The sequence below is a fragment of the Orbicella franksi genome, chromosome 5, assembly GCF_964199315.1.
Source record: "Orbicella franksi chromosome 5, jaOrbFran1.1, whole genome shotgun sequence".
NCBI lineage: Eukaryota > Metazoa > Cnidaria > Anthozoa > Scleractinia > Merulinidae > Orbicella > Orbicella franksi.
The window spans coordinates 11,324,667-11,338,399 of NC_138149.1; the positions used below are offsets into that span (position 1 = coordinate 11,324,667).

A 13,733-nucleotide genomic window follows, 5' to 3' on the forward strand; every position below is an offset into this window, starting at 1 on the left:
ATAAATTGATATAAATCGATAAATTGAAATTAATGTAAGTGTTATCAGTGTTATCAATTAATTGAAAGAAATTCATGCTCACATGCTAGAGAAGTTTCAAGTTATCGATTTGATTTCACCAGATTTATCAGTCGTTAGAGAATCAGTTGAAAGTTGGTCTCTCTTTGTTAGTTCACATACACTGTAGAAAAACTGTCCCTCAACACACTGTTTGATTGTAACGTTTTTTTATGTAGATTTCAAAGGCACTACCAAACACCCCGAAAACATAGTCCCTGATACATGTATGCCAGCAAAATATTCTGCTTACAAGATACAATGTTATGTTTTTATGCAATTGTATTCATGATTCCATATTTCACTTTATATCTTTTGTTCATTTCTTTCTTATTAAATGTTGTTCAAAAGATAAGCTGGTATCAGCAAGATCGATTATGCTTATTGAAAATTTGATCACAATCGATTACTCATGACGAATCCTTTCATTGATTTCTGATATCACTGACTAATTTCTATTGATTGTTATCAAATAATCGATTGACTATACTGTGTCGTCCAAGACAAGTAGATTTTCCTGCCTGGGCAAGTTACTCTTCCCTTTTTTCAAGTCCTATGGAGTTTTCATGACAGTTTGAGGTACATGTATACCTCTTTATTAAGTATCTTATTTTTTTTTTTTATGAAAGAAAATTCCACAACATTTAACTTACTATCAGTACAAGTGGGTGCAATGTCCATGTACAGGTGTGTATAACAACATATTGTAACTTGCATGTAGGTACAACTGTAGACACTTGAGTAACTTCAGAATACTTACACTAGCGTAAGAGAAATTTCTCTGCTGAATATGGCACATTGCATTATAGCTTACTAGCATTCACATCGGAGGGCAACATAACCTTACAAGAGCATGCATCAGAAGGAATCATGAGGTGCATATAGGCCAATAACAAATGTCCCATACACTTATTGAGTTATCAAGAACAGATAATAACAGATAATAAAGCTCTTTATGCACGGCATGTAAACATCACCAAAGTCGATTCCACAAGCAATGTAACTTCTCCTTGATAATGACATATTCACAACCAAAGGCAAAACGAAATATATCTTGACGTTACTCTACTCTACTCGTTCAATTTATGCAAAAATTGCTTACCTGCTCATTTGTCGGCGTTTCTCTTTGCTTCATTTCCCAATGCGTACGAAAACAATATTTGATGATTTTCAAGCTTACTCTGTGCTCGATGTTCCGTCAATAAAACCTCCACTTAACAGTCAAAGGAGAACAAGGGGGTCGGAAATCTACAACGCGTCTGCCATCTTGGAAGTTTCAGGTGAGCTAAATTTACTGATGAACTTGAATCGGTCCCATTGATAGTTCTGGGCTTTTTTAATTTTCCTTTTCCCATTGATTTTATAGGGGGTCAGTAGCGGGTTCAGTAGGGGGGTCAGTGGGGGTCAGTAGGGGGTCAGTTGACCGGCGGACAGTGATTTGTCGAAACCCGAATGCAATAATTAGAAGACTTGATCAAGCACGTCGGACGCCGTACGGAACCCAAAAGACTCAGATTCTTCCATCGAAGACAACTTGAATTGCTTATTATTCTTATTTCTATCTACTTACCTCAGCAGGCAACAGTCAAAACAATGTTATTCTGTTCTATGCGCACAGAGTTCGTTTCCCAACCAGCGGCTAAAAATGGAGTCGAAACTTGACCCCAGTCTCTCTCTTGCTTCCCTATTCCTCCTCCGCCCCTCCCCCTCCCCTTCCAAGCCGCTGTAAATAAGGAGACTCAAAACACATCCTAGTCATTTACTGATTTAGCAGCGCAAGTCTAAGGCGTGTCCTTTTACTTTCTTTCCCCTTTGTTTTCCGCCTGGTGCTCCTCTTACTCAAAATTTCATGACCTATGACGTAGCCACCGTAAAAGGGTTTCCCATTTTACAGGATGTAAGCCTCAGTCGTTTTTAGCCCAAGAGCGAATTTTCGTTTGCTTGTCGGCCCAGAAAACTCAAAATACGCCAAGACTCAAATAACATTTTAGGTTCTTGTTTTTGAAAGTATTTTAACGCTTAATAAATGACAAAAATTAGTATTTTGCATTTCGCTCCCGATTCCCGCCCTCTTAAAACTACCGCTTCCCACCCTTTCTTCTCCCGCCTCTTGCCCCCTTTTCTCTCGGGCTTTGGTACGTATCACAATTGAACTATACAGATCTTTTCCGATATAAGCTTAAATCTCAGTTTTTGTTTGAATATATCATATTTTTATATTAAATCTTTCCGTTTTTTTTTTTCTTTAGTGTACGGTCGATTGCTCGGAAATTTAGTCTCCGTCCTCTGATCGCATGATCGACCACCCTCAAGGTTCACTGATTTGGCTCCCGGGCTTAGCTGCTTAAGTTTTACCTGACATGCCACTGCCTCTTCAGAAACACTTCCTCAAACTTGCCCCTACACTCTATGCTATAGCCGGATGTTCTAAAATCACTCCTCTTCAGTTTACCTTCGTAAAGGACTGGTACGAAAATATTTTGAATTGAAGAATTGATCAAGCATATCGGACGCCGCATGCAAGCCGATAGACACCATTTTGCAGATTCTTCTTATTCTTATCCTTATAAACCATATCTTACCTCAGAGAGTTATTGACAAGATGCTTTTCCCCTGCTAAGCGAACAGCTCGCAAATCAAAATAATTAGGCTGCCTTCCTCTAGGAAGCACTCAAACCACAGAGTTCTCATGCTCTGACTGGCTGCTAAAAGAGAGTTGAAAAGGCAACCTCGGGGCAACCTCTAGGCTAAATCTGCACTCGATCGCGTTTTCTTGCGTCAGGTCTTCGTTCCTTTGATCTGGAGAGGAGTGCGGACTCGCCTTGTTTTCGAAAGGGTTTTACTTAGCCGTGACAAACGCAGTCTCGTGTGATCATTAGCGCTATAAATTTATTACTGTTTTTTAGTCCAAGAAAAGGGAGCCTATGTAAAGTGGTATTCAGAGAGCACTGAGTTGAAGTCCCGTAGAAACTAATAGAGAACTAGAGTAAAGGAGAGTCAGAAGCTTTTTGACAAATTCCCTGTATATTGTTTTCCTCTTTGGGTTACATAAAGTGAATATTTTCTAAACAAATTATTAATTCTATGGACAAGGGAAAAGGACTAGAGTGTAGACAGTGTAGGTTGTTCGTGTACACTTATTTAATTTGATGAACGGGTAGTAAAACATTGCTAGGTCGCGATTTTAGAGACAGGCATACAATGAATGTTTTTAATGAAATTTTTACAACTCGACAAAGTGCTTTAGGGGAGGGGGGGAGGGTAAAAGGATTGCGGTAAACTGACACAGACTAATTACATCCTAATTCAGTAAGACGGAAGGGATGATGGTGAGAGAGAGACTTGCAATCATCCAACACTGAACCCTGGTGAAGTAGTAGTAGACTGTTAGACACTTCAAAACGTTATGTGGCTATTTCTATCCCTAATACGAATGTACAAAAGTTATCATGATATTATAGTCAGCTTAGCTTTTTTATTCATACTTGCATCAACTGAGGGTATTTCTGTGCCAGATTTTCTCTATTTCTTTAACGAAAGAATGATAAGCCATCGCTTTAACGAAATATAATACGGCCCTCTTACAAAAAAAGTAACAATGAGTAAATGCGATAAGATTTTGACGAACTGAGGGCAAAGCATAACATTCCCATTGAGGGTAAAGAAGTCATGTACCAGAACAATTCTTCTTAATTCTTCTAGACTACAAGCAGGCTCTCTTTTGCTAGGAAATGCGTGGGGAAGAACGCAAAAACAGGCTAGCACACTCACGACCGCTCACCTATGGGTCCTACGTTGCGTTCTTCTTTGGGTTTTTCTCCACGGGATTTAATTTCGAGCAAAAGAGAGACTGCTGGCAGTCTACAGTTCTTCAAAAGGGTCGTGCCTTTCTCTTTAAATTTCGAATTCAACGAATTCTTTGGGGCGCTGGACTTGAAATCCGGAGGTCGCGGGTTCAAGTCCCGCTCTGACTACTTAGCTGGAGTTGTTTCTCGTTAGACCCTAGTTCATCTTCCCGGTCATGCTTGTAAATAGCCAACTGGTCTGTCTCCCGCCAGTTGGTATTTTAAGAATATTATTTTTAGTTGATATATTTGTTTCTTTCAGTTTAAGCGGTATCCCCATGAGCTAGCTAGGTGTAGCTAAGCGCATTGACTACTACAAACAACATATGGAACTTTTGTTTAGGAACGATGATGTCCTTCGCTTGCTCAGGTACAAAATAACAGAGGTTGTTGCGCATCAATTATTTATTGAGCGACTGGAGGCATGGAATAACACGCGAAACATGAGAAAAGAGACGAAATAGCAGATCTCAGCTTTTAAAAAAACTTCAACATTCAGTTGACAGTTACAATGTTCTCAGCAAAGGCAATTTCGTAAAATTCCTGCCCAGCAAACCGTGCATAGGGAGCCATGGGGAAAAAATCAAGCAAGTGCTGTCTGCTATCCAGGTCCTGTTGTTTGATGTTAGGGAAAATTCTTACACAAACTATATTGCCCACCGAAAAAAAGTATTGCGCAACCTTAAAGATGAGAAATAAAAATCATGCCCACACCCGTCATAAAAAAATAATGGTCCACCCCTGAGTACCAATGCTTGAATTACCAGAAAGCAAGAGTCTAACTCTTTAAATTCTCGATAACTAATTCCAAGAAAGTATGGAGCGTAAGCGAGTTTATCTCCCGTGTATGCGTTACCCCCAAGATACTCACGTTCGTTTTAGCTCAATCCCGGTTTTGCAAATCCCGACAGGTTCTAAAAGAAGCCAACCCTATGAAGCGATTATCTCTCGCGTGGACAACCCAGCGGTTCATTCTCGAGGAAATTATATACACGCAAAGCGCGGATACCACGTAGCTTGAGAGGGATTGCCTTAGAAATAAGGACTATATGGGAGATTCACTTTCTCATCCTTCATTTTCCATTGCTAATTAAGGTATTTTTTTCTTTTACGTGTTTTCCATAGAACAAGACATAACGACAATAATAGAGCATTGTACAGTTGTCTGTACAGTGACCTGGCCTTTGATAGCAGCGAGGCTGTAGGTGACCTTGTTTTGATAAAGACCTCACTGCCTTTGTCGTGCAAATCAAGTTGTTCTTATGTTAACTACAATAGTTTGCATGGTCTGTATCAAAGCAAGGCCACATCCAGCGTCGCTTGCAATCATAGGCCGGATAACTAAGCACATAATTGTAAAATGGCCGATTACAAAACACGAGAGAGCCATACAGTGCTCCTACAAACGTTAGCTGCATAGCAGGAGAAGGAGTAATGTAGAGGGCGAGTTGAAAAGAGGAGCCAGGAAGAGACACGGCTCCTGGGTTTTGCTCCAGGGGCACGCTCCGGGAGCAAAGCTCCTCCGTGTGTACCAACCATTTCATGGGCGTATTTCATTCTCGGGAAGAAAATTTCCACCCTGCAAAGTGCTCCACAACATTAAACCGGTTAAATATTTGGGAGCAAGATCCCGGGGGATAATTGAACAAACTTGAAAACGCTCCCTCGTGTGTACCATAATATGGAGCAAGCTCCCGCACTATGCTCCCCAGTGTGGACTAGTCGTGCAAATTGACCCTGGAGCACGCTCCTAGAATAAAACCCTTCGTATGTATCGGCCTTAAATCGTTGCAGAATTTTGATCAGCCCAATCTTAAGCTCTAAGAAGGCCATTCTTATGCCGATAAACTGCTTTGGACCCAGTCCAAAGGGCACGTAGGAAAACGATGGGCGCTTCTCGATCTCTTCTGGAAGAAAACGATCTGGGTCGAACTTCTCCGGCTATGGTAAAGAAAAATGTTAAAAATATCGTCAGCGGACCGTCAGCAATTTAAATAAACGTAACATCCGTATATAACTGGAAGCATCGGCTCTTATCGCTGTAGATGATTTGATAATTGAGCTATGAGTGATAACCAGACAATGAATTAAAGCAAGGCGATTTAACGATACGGAAACTATATTTTTAAACCAGCCAGGACAAACAAGAAGACAGTCAACTAAAGGTGTACAGGCTATGCTTTCCAAAGTCTGATTTCGATTTTTAAACATCATTTGGACCGTTGATGTAACTCTAAGATAACGGCTCTACGCGGCCATCATGGCAAGCGAACTAGCTGAGAAACGTAGCGAAACGAACCAGATATTAACCAGGACAAAGAAACGGACAGATATATATATAAGGCCAAAAATAAAATTATTTTTAACTATTACATAAATATTTTGGCTCAGTTGTTTATAAAGCCATTCCACAAACAGTACGTCTCAGCTGCCTGTGAGGAGGGGTGGCTGCTTAACTGAGAGGTCTGACTATATATGCAATATCGCACCATTTAAGGGTTTCCTTTTTTCGTTGCGGGTGTTGAGCAAGGTCAAGAGAAAGAGCAAAACTGAACAAGATCTAGATCGAGAGTTTTAAGAGCAAAAGTTAGAGCGAGAACAAACTGTGAACAAGAGCAAGCTAGAGTAAGATTTTCTTAGAGCAATAGATCATAGAGCGAGAGCAAGAACAAGAGCAAGACGATTTTCTGACTCATTACCTCGGGTCAAGATTCAGGATCCCGATGAATAGCATGCGCTGGTATGTTGACACTGACACCTTCAGGGAATTCCACTATGTTGATAACATACATCTCCATGCAGTACCAGAACATCGCCAAAGTCAACTGAGCTGTGACGCAGGCCCTCCGACACATCATGGTCCAGGTACTGAAGACTCTGGACGAATTCGCCATTTGGAGCATCGCCACGTGACCTGGTGGCGTGGTCAATCTTACGAAGAAGTTTCTCTTGTACGTGTGAGTGATGTGCGACTGTAGAACGCAAAGAATGCCATAGTCGTTCCGTTTGTTTACCAGCAGGCGATCAAAAATAAAACCGACTGGGTGACGATCCGGCTTCGTCAGTCAATTTCTGCGTCCCTCCATGAGCTGAAAAAGATCTCTGCGACCGCTCGACGAGATTTTCCTCTTCTCCAAAATGCTTTGCGCCAGGACCATAAAATACAGAGAATGTTGAGAAAGACCCAGGTCGAAAAATTCTTTCAGTTGTTTATAGAATGGGAACATTGACATTGCGCGGACGTACACCGGCGTTTCTAAAACTGTGAGCGCCTTCTCCACCATTTCTGGGTTCGGGTCGGTTCGGACTTTGGCGTCCAAGCCAAATCCTGCGCCAGAATGATGTCTAACTAGAAGAGACCAAATGCTCACAGGACGTCTATGCGTCTCTCTAGCAAAGAATAATGCATTTATGAGTCTATCATTCTTGAGCTTTCTTGCAGAATCTCACAACCAAAACACAACCCAGCCTGAGGGTGAAAAAGACAAGGACTCGAACTTCTAAGTTCGCGTGTTGTGTAATTCATAGTGAAACGCAACGGTATTTTGGGTCATTTTGGCAACGTACAAAAATAACTTTAAATTGAAGGAAACCTTAAAATGATAGTTTAGTAAGATGGAAAAAATTAATATCAAAGAAATAATTTTGAGCCATAAAGGAATCGAACAAGGATCAAAAAACTCTTCAAGATGTGCAAACCGTGACGTAGCTCCTTTAAGAACACGATGACATTGCAATCTTGACTGAAAGATTGCGTAACGAGCCCTGAGAGCGTCTGAGTAGGAGACTACTCCATATATCCCCCTCCCATTGTGCGATACTTCTGACGTCACATGACAATAACTTTCTTTATCCAGTATTTATCAGTCATTTTAGATCTACCATCCGGCTTGAGTTGGGTTTAATTTTTGACCAAACCAAATATAACTAAGTTGATTGTTAAACAATCGAAAACAGTGCACAAATGTTAACATTTTCAAGGTAGTCAGGAAAGAGTTTTCTTTGTTTGAAAAAAAAAAAAAGAAGTCCTTAAAAGCCCCCTGACTTCTGTCAGGTACAGATGTGTCGTTTATCAGGTACAAACATGGCGTGACCAAAAACTTAAAATATTTTTTCGATGATAAAGGATTTTCGTTTTAGTTATTGATGTTACAAATACTTTTACAAGTTTTCGCAGCGGATGGATGAACCTCGTGCTATAGTATATAACTTTTGCATTCTGTTTGCAAGGGCAAGTTTAAATTTCTTACGTGCAGTGTTAAATGATATTTGCATAAATGTGAGTGGAAAATAGATTATAGCTTCAAACTAGTAAACAGAAACTAAATACAGTTCCAAACAACGTTGATCACACAGTGGTATTTTCTAAGGAATTATTCCGTAGCGGTACCATAAAATATAAGCTTTCTATGCGATATATAATCATGAAGCTTCCGTGATACGAAGTAATTTCTTTACTGTTGTTTTCACGTTATGTCGAAGCTCGCGATATCGCCAGCAGTAAATAAGCGGGTTTAACGAGGAATTGAGCAGAATCAAGAAGACTGACACGTGATTAGCCAGCAAAAAGGACAATCTAGATCCGTCGGTTAGCAGCAAAATCGTGCAGCATGAATTTGGAACATAACAAGCAATGAAAACGATATAAACAAACATTGCATTAACGGCAGACTTTTTTTCTCGGAGTACCAACATTGCTTGATCATTGTACAGCTGACACTGGGTTAGTATTTGATTCTAATGATATCTGACAACTCTGTAAATGTGAATATATATCGTCGTTGTCACGAGAAGCCCGTAAAATTCGATAACTGCAATTACCATGAGATTATTTTCCGGCATTGAAATAAAAACAGAGGCCGCGATGGCACTTGTTAGCCACAAAAACATCAGGGCTATGATAACACGCTTTGACGTGACGAGTTCTTGATACCGCAAATGAAGAGAGATGGCGAGAAATCTATCAATGGCAATTGCAGTCACGGTCAAGAAGGACGCAGAAGCTAGAAAAAGCACGAAGAAACGATAGGTAATCAGAATCTCCGGACAGAAGGCGTCAATGTTACGCTTTTCACTCGCTTCCATGTGTAGCATCACCGCAAGGTTGACTCCAAGCATCAGCTGGGGAATCAATGCCACCGCTAGATCAGAAACAGCCAGGCTCAGGAATAAGTTCTTTAAAGTTGTGGATATGGATGAGGCCTTCCGCAACGCAAGAATAACGAGGAGATTTCCAAGGGTTGCCACGATGGAAAATATCAAGTTTAATACGGAGAGAACCAGCATAGATGTTCTGTGAAAATGAACGACTGATTTATATCCCTCCAACGTTTGAGTACAAAGCTTGGAAACCATGACTCAGACGATCGTGAATTCAAGTCTTGGCGACAAATGCGCGTTTTAGGCCAATTGCCAAAATCTTCCAGTAGTGGGGAGATTGAACACGATTTATTAATGTATTCTTTTTTCGTCAGATTCATTAAGCAGCTGTTTGCGACTGTTTCTATCGTGAAAAGCTATTGCCATACATCAGCTGTTCGATTAATAGGGACCCACTTAATCTTGTATGTAAATTAAATGTTCGTCCTCATTATCGGCAAAATTATTCAGTTTATTTCCCTGTTGATATCAAATGGTCTGAAATGGCTCAACAAGCAAAATCAGGGTAGATGGTTTATCAAACAATTATTCTTCGAACGCGCGTTAGATATGTTAGATCTGAGTTGACAGGTAGATACGTCTTAAAGGAGCTACGTCACAGTTTTCGCAACTTGAAAAATTAAAGCCTTTCCGGTCACGCGATGACCGAAAATGTCGGAAAAAACCCGTTGAGAAATGATCAAAACACAACAGAATCGCAGAGAATTGTGAAATCAAGATGGCGAAAGGCAAATACAACCGTTGGAAGCCTGGTTACTAAAAAGAGCAGCTCCGCTGAGCCAGAATTTATAGATGCGTCTGCCCTACCATATATCGTACGCTGGGCGGGAAAAGGCCGTTTCACAGTTCTAATTTCCCGATATCTGACAATGCAGTGGGTACCCTTGGCATTGTAATCCCTCGTCGACATCTTTTGATCGTTGGCCAAGTCAGCGAAGCTGCACAATACAAAAAGTGCTAAATCTCAAACTTGTCCTGGTTGTTTTCTTTTAGATATTCATACAAATGCATGCTTTGGATATAGTTTCGTTTTATCTTGTTAGGCTATTTGATTTGCCCCTTAAGTCGTAAAATCATACTAATAATACCTCTTCCGTAAATACTAGCTTCTGATTGGTGGAATCGGATCAACTGACGCTTGCCGTATTATTTTGAAAACGAAATTGGTCTTTTTTCTTGAAACAATTAGGGATTAATTGTACCTGATCTGTTCACGCGTACAATTAATGCCTCATTGTTTGTCAAACAGGCCGATTTCCTATACAATCTCACGCAAAACAAAACCATAAAAAATCCGTTGAGTTATTAAAGGGGCTCAGTCACGGTTAACGCATATAGAAAAGTTTAGCCTCAATTTTTCAAATTCGTCGTTTGTAATGCGTATCAATCTTCTCCATCCTTAGCCATCCTTGTTCCTTTATGGTTTATCATCATGTCTTTGGTGTTTTTCTATCTTATTAAACTGTTATTTTCAGGTTTTCTACCATTTAAAGGTAATTTTGTATGTGGCCAAAATAACTCAAAATACCGTGACTGAGCTCCTTTAAGAACGTCAATAGAAAGACTTAACGACCAAGTTGTATCGGCGTCCTGCAGTTAATCCAAGATGGCGAACCTTTTAAAATGTGTCATTTAGGTGTAATATGACGTCACCGTTGACACGCGATTAACACTAAAGTAAGTAAGTTTTGATGTTTTACGTGCAATGTAAGTCTGGTTACTATTGAATTAATACCTCTTGAGATACATATAGGAGGAGCACATGGAGCCCTCTCCGAGACTAGCCATGATCCTTAGAACTAGTATCGCAGACTGATATGCCTCTTTCAAATTGCCTCATGGGCTCACACAAAAGATAAAAACATACAAGAGTGAAATATACTAGGATACAGGCCTCTTTATATGATAAGAGTGATTTAAACAAAGAATTATCACAGCAGGCGCATTAACGTAGCGCTATATTACATAATACAATAATACAAGCAGAAGCTAAGGCCAAGCTCCAAGTTGGATCAGCCTTCACAGCCACAACAGACGCTGTCCCCGAACGTGACACCCAAAGACACCACTCCATGGTCCTTCGGATTCACTAATGCACTCTCTGTGGAAGCTGAATAAATGCTATGTCAAATTATGGCCTTCAATAATTGACAACATTTTGTCAATTCATTGGTTAACAGCCACATTTGTCAGTGATACGCTAAATCAACCAGAATCGGTGATACAAAGTATTTTCTTTACAGCTCTTTTCACGTTTTGTCGAATTTCGCGATATCGCCAGCAGTAAAGAAGAGGATTTAACGACGAATTGAGCAGAATGAAAAAGACTGACACGTGATTAGCCACCATAAAGGACAATTTAGATTTGTCAGTTATCAGCAAGATTGTAGTACACGAGTTTGGAACATAACAAGCAATGAAAAGAACATAAACAAACATTGAGTTCATCGCTGATTTCTTGGCTCTGAACACCTCCATTGCTTGATCATTGTACAGCTGACACTGGGTTAGTATTTGATTCTGATGATGTCTGACAACTCTGTAGATGTGAACATATACCACGGTTGTCACGAAAAGTCCATAAAATTCGATGACCGCAACCACCGTGAGATTATGCGGTTCAGGAATTGAAAGGAATATAGAGGCAGCGATGGCACTTGTTAGCCACAAACACGTTAGGGTAATGTTAACACGCTTTGAAGTGACGAGTTCTTGATACCGCAAATGGAGAGAGATGGCGAGGAATCTATCAACAGCAATTGTAGTCACGGTTAAGTACGATGCTGTAACTAGAAATAATATAAAGAAAAGATAAATAGTCAAAAATGTGGGACAGAAGATGTCAAAGTTGTAGTTTCCACTCGCTACCATCCGTAAAATCACCGCGATGTTCGCACCAAGGACCAACTGCGGAATCAGTGCTACAGCAAGATCAGAAACAGCTAGGCTCAGAAACAAGCTCTTCAAAGTAGCGGATATGGATGATGCTTTCCACAGTGCTCGAATAACAAGGAGATTTCCAAGAGTTGCCCCGACAGAAAATGTTAAATTTAAAACACTAGAGACTAACATTAATGTTGCGTTAAAATGTGCAAGTGTTATATATTCCTTCAATTTAAGATTGCAGAGCTGAACAACCATGATTCGGATGATTCCAAATTGTCGTCGTAAGTGAGTTTAGTTCAGGCTATTAGCTAAGATCTTCAATTGGCGGGGAAAGTAAATTTTACCAGTAATCTATTCCATTTTCGTCATACCCATTAACCACCTGCCAATGACCGAGTCATTAATAAGTTGTTGCATAGATAAGGTGTTTATCATATATTGATCACGTTGGTTTGACTATTTTTTTCAAATTTATTATTTAACACTTCTTTTCCTGGGAGATCATATTTTTTTTTGAAAATAGTGGTAGACAATTTATCAGTTGTTATCTTCACTTTTTTCGTCTCCTTCATTATCTGCTCCTGCTCAAGTGAATTAAGTTTTCCATTGCAGTTTCCTCCCCTGACATGCTCGATCTTCTCCTTGCGTTGTCTTGTTTTATACCCGTGTAATATTTAAGTGGCTAACTACCATAATTATCCCAAAATCTTCATCTCCGGAAATCTGACTGATTCATAGTCTCTACAATGTTAGTAAGAGAAAATTTAAGAAATTTTTATCTATGAATATTCGAAAGGTTAGTTTCTTGAAAATAATCCCATTCAAGCTTATAGAGCGGAGCTGGAAAGTTAGTCGTCAGTAAAAAAATATTAAAAGTAATCATTTTTTGTAGACTTCCTATTACATAGCATTTGATGTCGCCGTTTTGACTCCAATTAGTAAACCTTTCAACCAATGCTGAAACAAAATTTTACCGTTTGTCTTTTCTTTTTCACAGAAACCCAATTTGCGGTATCACTGAGACACGTCATTTCCAAATTAAACTGATTTCGATGCATGTTTGAACAGCCTGTTTTGGAGAATTTAAATTGACGGCTTGAAGATGTGAATGTGTAAATATTGAATGTGTTCTTACGCCAACTAAACGTTTCACCATTAGATCATCGAAGAAAAAAGATGTGTTCAGTTTGAAAAGATTTTCGAATTTAAAATCGACGCATTTCTTGATCGTTATTTCACGTATTACGCCGCACAATGGAACTGAAACCTCGTAAGTTTTCATTTTTTTTCAATAGAGATAGAGAAATTTTTTTTTCATTCGTGACACATTAACTCGGCATTAAGTGGTGTCATTTTCACGTGTCTCTTATTTTGTCTTTGGTAGGAAAATATATATGCAAATATCAGTGTCAAGATGGAACGTAAGTGAGAATATTCCTCCCACTTACGTGTGCGGAGTTTGGCAACCATGGTGAACTTCATAACTCTACTTATGAGACCATTCTTAATTAGAGTGTTCACAGAGCATAGCCTGCGGCAAAGTGAACCAAAAGCACTATTAGAAGTTTGCACGCAGCGCCCAGCAAAACATTAACTTTACGGGCTTAAAACTAAAAAAAGACGAGTCATATATATTTTTCGTTTACTTAGTAGTGGCTTAAAATACAACTTTTTAAAGTAGAGGTTTCAGAGCCACCTCAAATTTTTGCAACTCTAAGGAAGCGCGAAATCTGCTCTAGCAATTAGCTTTTAAACATTGCAATCAGTTGAATCTTAGCATGCTGA

The 13,733-nt window shown here is 39.6% G+C and overlaps 2 protein-coding genes, 1 long non-coding RNA gene and 1 pseudogene across 3 annotated transcripts in view; 1 reads left to right on the top strand and 3 right to left on the bottom strand.

Moving 5' to 3' along the window:
- LOC145488723 (putative gamma-butyrobetaine dioxygenase) overlaps positions 1-3,307 on the bottom strand; it is a 156,854-nt gene extending 153,547 nt beyond the window's left edge. The window contains exon 1 of the mRNA XM_081467646.1: positions 1,628-3,307. The gene's annotated coding sequence lies outside the window, so the exon portion shown is untranslated. The remainder of the gene's footprint in view (positions 1-1,627) is intronic.
- The window catches only part of LOC145488740 (uncharacterized), a 144,037-nt gene that overhangs the window by 72,969 nt on the left and 57,335 nt on the right, over positions 1-13,733 (top strand). The window lies entirely within an intron of this gene.
- On the bottom strand, positions 8,160-9,257 carry LOC145488729 (melanocyte-stimulating hormone receptor-like; annotated as a pseudogene).
- Positions 11,102-12,648, bottom strand: LOC145488728 (melanocortin receptor 4-like). Its single transcript, XM_081467652.1, has one exon. It carries the CDS (start codon positions 12,201-12,203, stop codon positions 11,268-11,270), a length of 936 nt encoding a protein of 311 aa, XP_081323778.1. The 5' UTR covers positions 12,204-12,648; the 3' UTR covers positions 11,102-11,267.